The 13783-nt window shown below is 44.0% G+C and overlaps 1 protein-coding gene across 1 annotated transcript in view; it reads left to right on the forward strand.

The window, feature by feature from the left end:
- AGAP3 (ArfGAP with GTPase domain, ankyrin repeat and PH domain 3) overlaps positions 1–13783 on the forward strand; it is a 1596783-nt gene that overhangs the window by 1540762 nt on the left and 42238 nt on the right. The window contains exon 19 of the mRNA XM_086940918.1: positions 10391–10646. Within this exon, the coding sequence (XP_086797044.1) occupies positions 10391–10646 (256 nt within the window). The remainder of the gene's footprint in view (positions 1–10390; positions 10647–13783) is intronic.

Consider the following 13783-nt stretch of genomic DNA (forward strand, 5'->3'; position numbering starts at 1 on the left):
AACGTGTTTGGGTGGGTTATTTTTTTTTAGCAACTCTTATGACTTTATCAAAAGAGAGTACTTGGGCAGCCCTACCAGCAAGTTTTTTCAGAATAACATAGCTCATTGTATGTGTTCATTCGGTATTTTTGCCATGTGGTGGTCAGAATTTTCTTACATTGAGGAGTTTCAAATATGGCACAGGAGCAGTTGAGGAAATGACAATCCTGATTAAACCACTCAGCATGCTTTCTAGTCTGCTCCTCTCGAGCCAAGTAACTTGGCACAGAACACAAGTTAACCTTTTCCATTGCCAGTTTTGCAAGTTTAAGCCACAGTGCCATTTGGATAAAATACATTAAACTGGCATAAGGAACTCAATGTAAAGAAAACAGTGATTGATGCATAACCTATACAATTGCGAGTATTATTAGTAAGCCAAAGTGCCATCAGGGCAGAGCACTTAAGCAGATAGTGAAGGTGAGCCTACCTGTGCATGGATGCAGGCGTTTCTGTTCACTACCATGTTTCACTTCTCATGCAATGCCTCCCCTCCCAACGTTCCCCCCTTTCCCAGAAGTTTTTAAGAAATCTGGGTACAGTGCCAGGTGTTGGACCTACCAATTCCCGACTACCCATCCTAGTAGGTGTATAGCTTATAGCTTGTCGCTACTTGTCCTCTCTGAAGGAGGCAGCTTCCAGTCTATGCTGACAGAAGGTGACACTGAATCTCAGAAGCAACACTGAATCTCAGAAGCTGGACATTGTGACCAGCATTGGAGGTTCCGGTGCCATGGGGGGAGGGGTAAGAAGCAATGGTAGAAAACATGTTTCTACCAGTGATTAGATGAATTAGATTTCATAGTGTTGAGCAAGGGTGAAATGCTGATGCTCACAGGCAATTGTGGGGGAGCTAAATGAGATTACAACAGAATAGGTATATGCAGGAGATAGAAGGGTATTAGCTGAAGTGATTATGAAAATAATTTACTTGCTTGTTTAAGGGAGCAAAATGTGTACAGAATTGCAAGAGACCCTGGATAGTGTGTCTCCCAATGTTGTAACTGATGAGATCATGTAGTGCAGCCCCTATGGGTGGGCTCTGGTGACCCTTGGGCCCTTTTGTCTTCGCATTCCTTGCCCCCTGTCGCTCATGTAGTGATCCCCCCCTCCTTTCCCAGGTTCCCTGCCTCCACGCTTCTCTAGCAGACAAGGGTCCGGGGAAAGGGAAGCACACAATGGTGTCTGCTATTGTCAATTTTCTGAGTTCCTCATGCTTCGTTCCTTGACTGTTATTAGTTTGCTTAGGTAACATAACCTCAAAACGCTATGCAGGTGCTGAATTGCGTCGTTATACATCCAATATGCGTGGCTGTGCGTCCAACCTGAAGCGGCTGCTGTAGAGCGTCCTCGACCCCATAGGTGGATCATTGTTCCATTTGTTTCCTTCTGATTGACGGCTTAAGCGGATTGTACTGTTTAACTCTCTTTGACAACGGCATTTGTACCATGCTGTTGCTGTCACACCGTATATCTTGGTTCTTCTGTGATTACCTGCGCCAGCGCCGGGTCCACACCGGTGATGGTGCGAGCGTGACATTGTCTCACCATGTCCTCCACCATGGCATCCATGACTGGGAACCACACCTTGTTCCGCAGTCTGGTCTTTGTCTTCGCCATTCCTTGGTGGCCGACGTGTGCTAGCTGGAGGATCCGGTGTTGCAGTCTCTTCGGGATTATGATGACGTGTCCCCTCTGAACAAGACCCCGTTCTCCCACACTGAGTTTATGGCGAATTTGCCAGATCTGTTGCCTAGCGTTGCTGTCTTCCGCTCGGAGGGCCTGAGCCCGATCCAGGAAGTGTGCCCACTCGTTGCTCAGCAGGGTGGATTTCACTCTGACCAGTGTTTTGTCTTCCTCCGTCGCTTGGCCGATCTCTTCTAGCGTCATGGCGGTGGGGCAGGCCTCCTGAGAGATCATTTTCACAAACGCTTCAGAGTACGCTACATCCACTGGTGGACTTTGCGGGGCCAGGGATTCAGGGTGTCGTGAGAGGCAGTCCTCTGGATTGTGTGCACCAGGACAGAAGACAACTTTAAAATTACCTGCCTGTAGCTGCACGGCCCATCTCTCTATTCTTGGAGGGGACAGTCTTGATGACCCTGCAAATAGTGGGAGCAGTGGCTTGTGGCTGGTTATCACTTGATATTCCTGTCTGTACAAGTACAGGTAAAAATGCTGGCATGCCCATTTTATGCCAGCGCCTACCTTTTGATTTGGGCATACCTTGTTTCAGTGTCCGATAGTGCCCTGCTGGTGTATGCCACTGGCCTCCAGGTCTCATGACTATGCTCCTTAAGGAGGACTGCTCCAAGGCCTACTGGGCTGGCATCGACGACCAACTCGGTGCGCCGCCACAGGAGGAAGTAGGCCATCACCGTCTTGTCCATGAGGGCCGTCTTGATGTTGTTGAACGCAATGTTCGCAGCTACGGTCCATTCCCACTTGTGGTTGCTGAGTGTGAGGATGCGAAGTGGTTCGGACAGTGAGGCCAGATTCGGGATGAATCTGCCACACTATGTGGCCATGCCGAGAAAACTGCGAACCTCTGTGGGGGTCTTTGGGGTGCTAGCTGCCCGAATGGCCACGGCCTTCAGGGGGTCCACTTGCAGTCCTTCCCTGGCGAAGACGTACCCAAAGAAGCCGACTGACTCCTGGTAGAGCGAGCACTTTGCCGTGTGAATGGTCATACCGCATTCTTCGAGCCGCTGAAGGTTGGCCCGGAGGTGAGTGTGGTGTTCCACCAACGTGTTCAAGAACACGAGGATGTGGTCGCTAAGGTTGATGACACCCTGCAAGCTGGACAGTGCTTCCCTGATGGCATTCTGGAAGACCTCAGCTGCCAACGACACCTCAAAACTCAGTCTCTTGTACCTCCTGAGGCCGACGTGCGTTGAGAACATGGTGATATACCTGCTCTCAGGTTCGAGCTCCAAATGGTGGTACCCCACGTTTAGGTCCTGCTCCGAAAACCACTTGGCTCCGTTCAGATCCGCCACAATGTCGTCCATGGTGGGCATGAGGTGGCATTCCCTCTTGACTGCCAGGTTCGGCAGCTTCATGTCCATGCAGAGCCGGACGTCTCCAGGCTGCTTTGGGTTGGGAGCCGCGACCAGTGGGGACAGCCATGGGGTTGGCCCATACACTTTCTCGATGACATCAAGGTCTTCCAGCTTCTTCAGCTCTTCTTCCACTTGCGGGTAGAGATTGAATGGCACCCTCCTGTGTCTCGGGGCGATGGGCCTCACTGTGGTGTCTATGTGGAGCTTGAACCGTTTCCCTTTTAGCTTTCCGAGTCCAGTGAATAGCGCCGAGAATTCCCTCAGGATGGCTTCGTCGTGGGATTCGTGGACCTGGTTTGCGAAGAAGACCAGGCCTAGGTCTTCCGCCGTGTGGCAGCTGAGTAGCGTGTCTTTTCTCCCTTCCGTTACGTGAAATCGAGCCACTATGACATGCTTTCCGCTGGTGATCTTGGCTTGGACGACTCCTCGAAGGGGTAGTGGGTCTATTCTTCCATAGGTGTAGATCCGAGGCTTGGTGGGTGCAAGTGGGGGGCATGGTGACAGACGGTCATACTGCTCCGAATTCATAAAATTTACCGACGCGCCTGTGACGAAGAGCGCCCGGACAGGGGACCCTTCAACTTGTACGGAGTGTAGTGTGGTTCCTATTTTCCCAATAGGCCCTGCTCATTGGAATAACATAAACAGTAGTATCGACGTAGAAGTGCGGATCTTCCAGGCCTCCACTGACTATGCTAAACTTAATTGGGTTTGTTACCAACTAGCTCAGAGGTCACTGGAAACTTTCTTGACTGAATAGGAAGTGATCAGCTTCCCTGGCACAGCCAAGAAGGGATTCAGTTTTCCAACAACCGTGCAACATGACCACTTTTCTCCTCCGATAGGAGTCAATCTCTAGGGTCGTGGGAAACAATAGACAGTTATTTTACTCAGTCAGTTGTTGTGCAGATTACTTTCACAATATATAGAGAATAGAGAGACGGGCGTTTTCAATAAAAGGTAACATTTATTGAACAGTCTTTCTTCTCATACAAGAGAAATGAATTGCCACAATTGCAAGACTTGTTATTATAAAAAGTACGTACAGTAAAATGAGTATTGCGAAATAATACTGTAAAAGCATTGATATGGTTTCTTAGCCATACAATGGTTTAAAATGAATAAAACATATATACATTCATATATACATTTAGCTAACGTACTCAACTGGTGCTTCTAACTAAGCCTACCCCAGTGTACCTGACCTAAGCCTAATACTTGGGAGGGGAGTAAGTAAGTAGCTTTAAGTTAAGTTGGTTTTGCCAAGGTTTGCTTCAAGAATTCTCTTTAAGGGTTTAGTCAACACCATACCTCTGGAATAGAATGTTGGAGGTCTGGTATCTACTTCCAGGGACTCGATATCCCAGTCACTCGCAAGAGTAAGCTGGAAATGCCGGAGCTGGATTTCTCGGCAGGAGAAAAGACAGCGTCTCTCTCAGAGCATCGACGAAGAGGAGGGGCAGCGTCCGCGGGCAGCTTGCATCTGCTGGGCTCTTGCAGGGGGACAGCTGTTCAGCTCCTAAGTTCACCACACCATCGTTCGCTCGTTAGCAGGATAGCAGTAGCGATAGTAGCATCAGCGATGGTATCATCAGCAGCAGCTTCAGCGTTTGCTTAAGGCATCGTTGGTAATATTTATACCTGAAAGGTGCCTTGTTTAACGTAAGTTTTTGGACATAAGACGTCAATAAAGATGCCACTAGGGAGTGATCGTCTATCAGTGCTCATTAGAGTTCTATTACTAATCAAAACATAGCAAGCGGGGGTTTCCCAGGTTGCTGAGTTTTTATCTTGTTGAAGAACTCGGAGTGTTAATCTAGGAATCTTAGATAGTGTCTTCTGCTGTGTCATTTGCACTAATGAGCTGCAAAGGAAGTTGCAGAGGAAGCGATTCTGAAATGTGGCTCTGTTCGTGTGAGGCCAGAGACGAGTTTCTGAATATTGCATTTGATCGGTTATGCCAATATAGGGGTACAAGGGGATTATAGCCGTATAGGGGCATAAGGTCACAGTATCGATCAGGGTCCTAGATTAGAACGCAACAGGAGCACATCGGTGAAGGCCTCCAGTGATTGTCAGAGCTGCTGGCAAAGGACACGACGAACACCTCATTGTCTTGTAGGGCGAGGCAGCGCTCCTGTGGCGGGTCGTCCCCTCGTGCTTGCGGGACTTCGAGCGAGACTTGGTGCAGGCATTGTGACATACCTCGTGATCTTTGAGGGGCTTGCCGGGACGGGCTACTTCGACACCCCCTTGCGAAGTGGTTCATCTTCCCGCAGTGGAAGCACGACTTCCCCCTTGCCCTACACACTGCCGTCGTCAGGTGGTCCTCCCCGCGGTTGCCGCATGCCCCACCAGTCTTCGTCCTTAGGACCTGGCGAGCTATGGTAGGGCGCCATTGTATCGCCTCGACTCTTTCTTCTTTGATGAGCGCATATCGTGGGGCATGTATCGCCGTAACAGACTTGTGCAGAGCAGCCTCCATTTCACCACCCCGGACGTCCGACAGTTCATAAGACCTGGCCAGGATAAGGATCTTATCCAGAGAGATCCCTGGTTGCCGAAGTATCAGTTTTCGCAACAGCATAGAGCGGCACCCCTGGATGACTTGGCCGTGTATCTCCTCCCTTTGGTCCGGGAAGACGTACGTTCTGGCTAGCCTATGCAGCTGTGCGTAAAACATGTACACGGACTCTGTGTCCGACGGTGACGCCTGTCTAAACTTGAAGCGCAGTCAGCGGTGTTTTAAGAAGTACTGATGTTAAGTTGTTCATTGCCCCTTATCTTTCCGTTTTTCGCTGTTAATCTGCAAGGGATGTGAGTATGTCCTTAATGCATTAAAAGCGAATACTGCATCATAGGGCTCACTACACTCTAAGATGGCCGCCGTGTTTTTATGCCACTAGCCCCGCCCCACGGAGTTGCGTATTACGGCACGTGATCGGGGCCGCTTTAATTAACATTGATTCCAGCGTTAAGAGTTGTTGCTCTCTGAACGCCGGTGGGACGCGGCAGCGGTAAGGTGGTGTAGCCTGGCTGTTGGGTGTCGGTTTTTAGACACGTATGGTACGTGCCGAGTGTGTGGTCCGCAGAGGGTGTATTCCCCTCATGATGCCGATAATGGTGTGAGTACGCTGGCAATTTGCTTTTGAAAACTGGTCCTTCCGTGTTTTTCGTGGAGGTGTGGCTGCCTTAGCTCACATTTTGTGGGATGCGGATGGTGCACATTTATTTTAAGATTTGAGTGCATAGCTTTGAAATGAGAGCAGCGTATATATTAAGATCACTGTTGTTATGACCAGGCATGCCGCCCTTGATTTAAACGCAAGACATATTCTATTAAGCGAGCACCGGTTTAAGCAAGACTGCACGGTGTGTGTTTGATATTCACACAATACAGTTTTCATTAAACATGCACCCGATTTAAGCCATACCACACGGTGGTTGTCAATTTAGGCACTGTTTTGAGTCATGGCTCTTGTCTCTTTTCTCTGCCCTCGCAAATAGAACCTCATCAGTACGGTTGGTTCGCGCTGGGATACGTGATCGTTTGACACGATGACCCAGACAGGAGGTGTGCTGGTATGTGGTAACTTTGCCACCTCCAGGTAATTGTGTTCTGAATGATCCAACAGTTACTATGTGTTATAGGCTACCACGTTTTGTGCAGCAATTTTTTAATGTTTTCCACACATTATTGTCTACCACTGTAGGTGTTGAACGAAAAAACACAGTGGAAAGAGTGTAAGGACAAAACCCCTGTAAGCCCTGACGAAGTTGCGAAAGTATATAGCAACGAAACATGTCAGCAATTTCATAAAAGGTTGGCTATAATAGAAGCCAGTTTTAATTTGATAGGTTTGCAGCCCAGAATAAATATCATAGTGGCCAGCAAACTTATCAATTTTAATGGTGAGAATCACACTTTTGGTTGATTCTTTCACGAGGGGTGTTTATGTGGACATGTACACATGTGGGAGTTATTATTTGTGTCTTCCGAAAACAGTGAAACTGAATACATATTTGTTTGATTTCACTTTTTCCTCTTTCCTTTACTAGTGAGAGGGAGTCACCGATGATGATAAGCGGGTAAAACTGGTAACTACTAGCCAGTAACCCCTTGTGGCGGTTCTTCCGTGAGGGGCTCTCTCTCTCTTCTCACATTTTTTTCACTATTTGGAATGTGTGATTTAAAGGTGGTAGCTGATGTGTGGTTTGTTGGTTTATGAATTTGACACGGTGACTTATAGGAATAAATGAAACTCCTATAAATAAGGAAACAGAAAAAAGTGGGTTTCCTCATTTGGTCACATTGAAATTTGTGTCTGGTTGGAGGAGGTCTTTGTTATATGTACAATGCACACACTGTATCAATACGGGTTTATAGAAAATCTTTGAAGGGATGGTATTGTTGTCTACCAAGATCACAACGTATATTATGAAAGAACTTTAAATATCCTGAAAATACGTTTTAAGGGAAGTTATGGTTACTGTACAGTGCTTGCAGATGTTAACTGTGCATCAGTAAGTGCTGTGTGTTGTGCTTGTAGGACTTACTGTTGCACAGTTAGCACCTCACAGATTTATTTCACTGATTAATGGAGTTTCTTTTGACATCACATTTGATATTCCTACTACCTGTGACATCAGCGATGCACAATCTAAAAATAGGCCTGAACTGCTGACAGTTACTGAAGCTGCCACCCTTTGGAATTGATGTACTGTCTGTCAGGATACCTGTTGCCTGTTTGTGAAGCTACCATCCTTAGACTCCATGTTTTCCCTGCTAGATTATAATTTTGCTGTAAATGGAATGCCATGTATTATTTTCTCTGCAATCTCTGTGGAGACCTCTGGGGTTGTTTGGGATCGGAACTGCAAGCTATGGCCCCTTTGAATCGCTGCGTCGACGTATTTACTGTCACTAGAATTGCAGCCTTTTCGCGACGTCATCCCTGTGAAGCTTACTGTTGACAGTCTGTGAATCTGTGTCTTTTTTCCCTGCATTGTTTGTGGGGCCCTCTGCTGGCAATGAGTCGAAGTTTAGCAGTTAGATGTCTGTTCACTGATTGTGTGACTAAAAATGCAGCTTTTAATATGTATAATTAGGCTGTTTGTTTGGTTCATCTAATAGGAGTAACTCTAGTCCTTCTGTGTTGGCATCTTTCATAGAATCACATGGGGCCTGTCCTCCTCTCCTGTAAGGCAGTGTTATATTGGCACACTTGTGCTTCAAGAATCAATTTGGAGATGGGCTTCACAGGCAAAGTTTAAAGCCACTTTGATTGGATCTGAAAAGACACTGATAATGCAACCATGCCTCGCAGCCCCCACCCCACCTCACCTCTCCCTCTCGGTTTTGTGTTTCAACATACTCTGTAACTCTTTAGTTCTTTATAAAGCATCTTAATAGCTGGCTGGTCATGAGGTGCTATATAAAAACTTCAAATAAATAAATAAATGTATTTGGTTGGGCTCCTATTTTAATATTGTCCTTTTATGTAGACATGTGAAATGCGCTGAGGAGTGACTCTGATCACCGGGGTTAAATCAAAGCATATGAGTCTAGAGCTAATGCGGTCAAGATGTTATTTTTTCCCAAGTTTTTATATTTCTTTCGAGCCATATGTTTAAAATTTTCACCACAAATTTCTAAAAACATAGACACTATGTTTTCACGCTTTCTTTGGGGATACAACAGACCACGCAGAGCATTCAAAATGATTACTCTACCCCGAGAACGAGGTGGCTGGGCACTACCCAATTTTAAACTATATTATTGGGCCACAGTGCTAAAATACAGTGTTAACTTACTTGCGGCCAACTCGCTTGGCAGTAATATCCCTACCCCACAAGAACTTGTTTTGGGTGATAGAAGAGCTGGCTGTCTGTGGCGCCACATTAATGATGATTATTTAAAAAAAGTAAAATTTAAAACTATTTCTAGTGTCTATAACGTATGCGGCAAAGTAAAAAAAACTAGTAGGCCTAGGTCGGTATTCCTTCTACACCCCTGTGTCACAGAATACGGATCTTCCTGAAATATTTCAAGATGCACTTATGCAGCGATGGGTTGTATTAGGTGTTACCCAGCTCGGGTGCTTCTTTTCTATTAATGGATGGAAATCATTTGACGAACTGAAAACTGATTATGATCTGACAAACCGGGATTTTTTAAAATTCCTCCAGGTGCGGGACTTTATATCAAAGAAGGTGGGAGGCCGTATCAAATTTCAACCATCTCAAATCAAAGATAAATTAAGATTAGTCAAATCACCGAGAATCAGCGAAATATATGCAGGGTTGAATTTATTACTACCCGATTATATGAATAAACATGGGGTGGCATGGCAGACAAGGGTGGGGGTTAATCCTCAAATCGCTCTCGAAGCTTACGAAATGTCACTCACCTGCATAATGTCAATGAAACTTCAGGCACAATTTTTCAAAACTTTCTTCTCCCTTTATTATACTCCTGGGAAACTATCTAAATGGGGAACTGGGAAAGGAACATCCTGTCCACGATGCGCATAACCTGCTGCAGATTTAACTCTTATGTTTGCATCATGCCCAATTCTAGCTAATGTTTTAGCAGAAATCTCCAACTTCATCTCGAGCATCGCACACAGCCGGATCAATATTACTAACGAAGAAGTTTTGTTGGGCATAACTAGCATCGCCCGACCTCATGAAATACAAGGCTTGATTTTTGTAGCCATGGCGGTCTTCAGACTGTGTGTCGCTTCAGCGTGGATAGATCCGCTACCCCCTTCATTCTTAGAATGGAGAGCCCGGCTGCTTGCGACCTGCAGCCTGGAGGCTGCAATATACAGTAACAAAGGGAGGGATAAGCGGAATAGGGGTATGAAAATCCGGGCCCCACCATTAACTTGGATTAAGGACGCTTAAGAGCCGAAACACCACACATGAACCATCTGCTGTAAATGCTGTAAATGTGATATATCTCCAATCGCATGATGTCTCTCTGCTTTAAAAACTGCCTTGCTTATTATTACATATATTGCAACAAAAAGAAAACCGATGGAAACCTGTTCTTCGGGGGCGGGGTGGGTGGGAGGGGAGGTGTGTATTAAACTTGAAACTCAAATAAAAATTGTTAAAAAAAAAAAACAAAGCATATGACTCTGTTAAAGACATCAGTGCTTGAATTACAGTTTAGTAATTTTCCCTTCGCTTTACTCCTTTTTATGGGATGGTAAGGCTCAACTAATGGTGAGTGTTCTTCTGGTCCCTGTTACAATTAGGTAATTAGTGCATTTCTTTTTCAGGGAGGAAAAAGAACGCTGGATCCGTGCTAAGTATGAGCAGAAAGTCTTCTTGGCTCCACTACCACAATCTGACATACCTCTGGGGCAGCAGCTTCTACGGGCAGTGGTGGAGGATGACCTGCGCCTGGTGATGACACTTCTAGCACACGGGTCCAAAGAAGAGGTTAATGAGACATACGGCGATGGTGATGGACGCACAGCACTCCACCTCTCCAGTGCAATGGCCAATGTGGTCATCACACAGCTGCTTATTTGGGTAAGAAACAACCTTGGTGAAATGGGTTCCAAATCACTTGCTTTCAGGGAGCGATTGTCTCCTACCAACTATCGGACACCAGAACTCTTCTGAGTAATAGTTCTGTGCATGAGTGTGCAAAATGAGCGGTGAGTGACATTGTTGGATGTTAAATATAAAGGTCTCTTAGGACCGTTTTTTAGATACAGTAGATTATACTATTTATCCTGGTTGTCTAGGGACTTCATGATTCACATTGCAATTATGAGGCTGTTGGAAGAAAAGACTGGTCAGGAAAAGTGGTCGCAAATTGCACACTGTCATTTTGAGACCTGTCTCTAATTTTTTGATGCAACCTAGATACTAGAACTTTAAGTTGAAGGGTTTGCAGAATGATCTGCCTAATAAATGTAAATTAGGCTACTATTTAGCACACGCTGTAATTGCCACCGATTGCCAAGATGGTGAACTTCAAGGAACAGCTGGCCACTATTCCTGTTATTGGCTGTCTCGCAAGGAAACTTGTTTTTTTAAAAAGTTCCATGTGGTCCTAAGAGGAACCAGTGCTGCTTTACAAAAATCATTTGGGAAGACATTGAGAGGAGAACCCCAAAGTTGCCCAACACCCAAAGAATTTCAATGGTTTGTGACTGTAGTTGCCCTCACGTTCTGTTGATACATATGCTGAACCACAGTTAGAAGGGGACGTCCATTTCATTCTCCTTTCTAATTGCGATTTGGATTTTAAAGTTTTTTTGAATCACAGGCTTCACAACCACAATATGGCTTTGTACAACGGGCCTTTGGTCTTTTTTATACTAAATTCCTGCAAATCATGTTAGTAGGAGCAAGTCAGCGATGCAATGCCTTTACAATCATAGTGCAATATTACTGGTATGATGTCACAAAATCATATATTCTGTCATGCGTGTTGTGGACCATCCGGTATAATGCAGCAAAAATGTTGAAAAATAGGTGCAGAGAAATGTATAGTGATATTTACTTAGTATAACTGGTTATGGATATCTCTTTGTATTTTAATTATGAAGTATCACTCATGAGGTCAAAAGGGAGTGCCAATAGTTCTTCAGCCCCTAGGCGCAGCAGGGGAAACGGTAGGAGGTGCACCATTTGTTTGTGCTTATAGAGGCTCTAGTCCAGCCAAAGTCTTCTTAAGGACACACTGTACAATTGTGATGTTTACATACTGCATGTAAGGGGCGGACTCGGGCTTCAAAATTCCACTAATACTGGTACAACTCATGGGCTACTCAGTGGCCTTTCAGAACAATTAACACATTCTTGACAATGAAGTCTTGTCTCATGTCATTACCAGCAAATAAAGTTTCGCAGCTGATTTCCTTAGATGTGTATCTATGCAATGAACTGCCTGACAAACATGCTACTCTTTACTGCTGTATACCATATAAGTACTTAATTGTTCAGACGTATAGACGTCTGCAATAGCTGGCTTCTAGCCTAGGCTATGAGGACCCAATGAAAAAATAGTTTAGGATACTACATCCAAAACGCATCCAGAGAAAGGTTATGGTAGCTTGGCCTTTTTAACATCCCACAGTGTCTGCCATTTGTTTTTGCACTATACCTCTGTATTGGTGAGAACAGTTTTGTTCTCTGATTTTGGACATAAGTTTATCTTACTCTGTAAGAATCAGAAAGTTTGAAGGGTGAGCATTTCTTTCAAGTATGTGAAATGTAAGGTAGCAAGGTTATCCGATTTTTGTATTATTGCTTAGTATATGGGCATCGAGGGTAATGTAGGGAAATGAGTTCAACAAAACTTGCTAAATGGTTGTATACAAACTTGGCAAAATTGATTCACAAATTACCAGCAATACAAATATAATGATAAACACATATTCTGAAAAAAATATTGGGAACCACAATATTGTGTTAATATACTTTGTATGTAAACCACAAAATTATTAAGACAGAAATATCATGGACCAGAATATCATGAAAAAACAGGTAAGTGTATCAATTTAACAATATATAGCATTGTATTTAAATACCTTTCTATATTAAAGTTTTAAATACTCATACAATTTTGTATGAATAAATGCAATAAAAAAAACTAAAGTTAATAAAAAGATACGATATACTCAATTATATTTAGACCGTTAATAAGAATACATTGCATCTAAATATTGAATAATAAAAATGAATAAACATATACATCTAAAAGAAACAGTTAGTTATAAATTCCTTATCTTAGAATTACCCTAAGCGTCAGACTGGATCCAGAAAGTTTTCGTCAGCAGTACTCCTGCGCGGTTAAAGGTGGTGTCGGTCGACTCTGCGTTCCTCGTCGGCCTCGTGGTCGCCGGGATGACGTCGCGATAGCTACATAGACGCCGCCCTCACGCGCTGACATCAGTTCTTTCTTTTTCCGTACCAGCAAGCGTACATCCGGAGAGAGCAATACCTCCAGTCACTGTTTTACTGACTTTTTCTCTACTTTTGTCGACTTCTTTTTATTATTCCCTCAACTCCTGGTGCACGAGGGATGCCTGGCTTCAAGGCTTGCGGTAATAAACAAAAAAGATTCTGTGTTACTCAATTCAAGCTATTTTATATTCATGACCATCTCAGAAATTTCAGTAAAGACTTCACACATAATTACAACACATAAAAATTCATGTTATCTTGATTTTATTTCCTTAAAAGCAAGCTCATTGCCTAAATTCAAAAAACTTTCAATTACTACAAATACATTAAAATACATTAATTCTTCATGTTGCTTTCACTACAAAAGATCATTATATCTTCCTTTTCAAATTGATTTGTGTACCATTCAGTACCTTCTTTTGTATACAGCACATAAACAATTTTTGCACATAAATTCATAGAGTAAAGATTAAAAACAGTAATAAAACTGAGTCCTTATGTCGACGCGTTTCGGTGTCTTGTTTTGATTGTATCAACACCTTCTTCATGACAGAACAATATATAACAACATATCTCCCATCTGGAAATAAATACATACAATTAATACTTATAATTTTTTTGTGTTATCTCAAACTAGTTTTAATATATGTGAGTCTGCTGTGAAGGTCATTGGTAATCTTACATTCGTGTTTTTAGGCTTCCCACTGTTCATATAATTGGCCAATAATCGACTTATGGTCCTTCTTTCA

The sequence above is a fragment of the Lissotriton vulgaris genome, chromosome 10 (assembly GCF_964263255.1).
Source record: "Lissotriton vulgaris chromosome 10, aLisVul1.2, whole genome shotgun sequence".
Taxonomy (NCBI): domain Eukaryota; kingdom Metazoa; phylum Chordata; class Amphibia; order Caudata; family Salamandridae; genus Lissotriton; species Lissotriton vulgaris.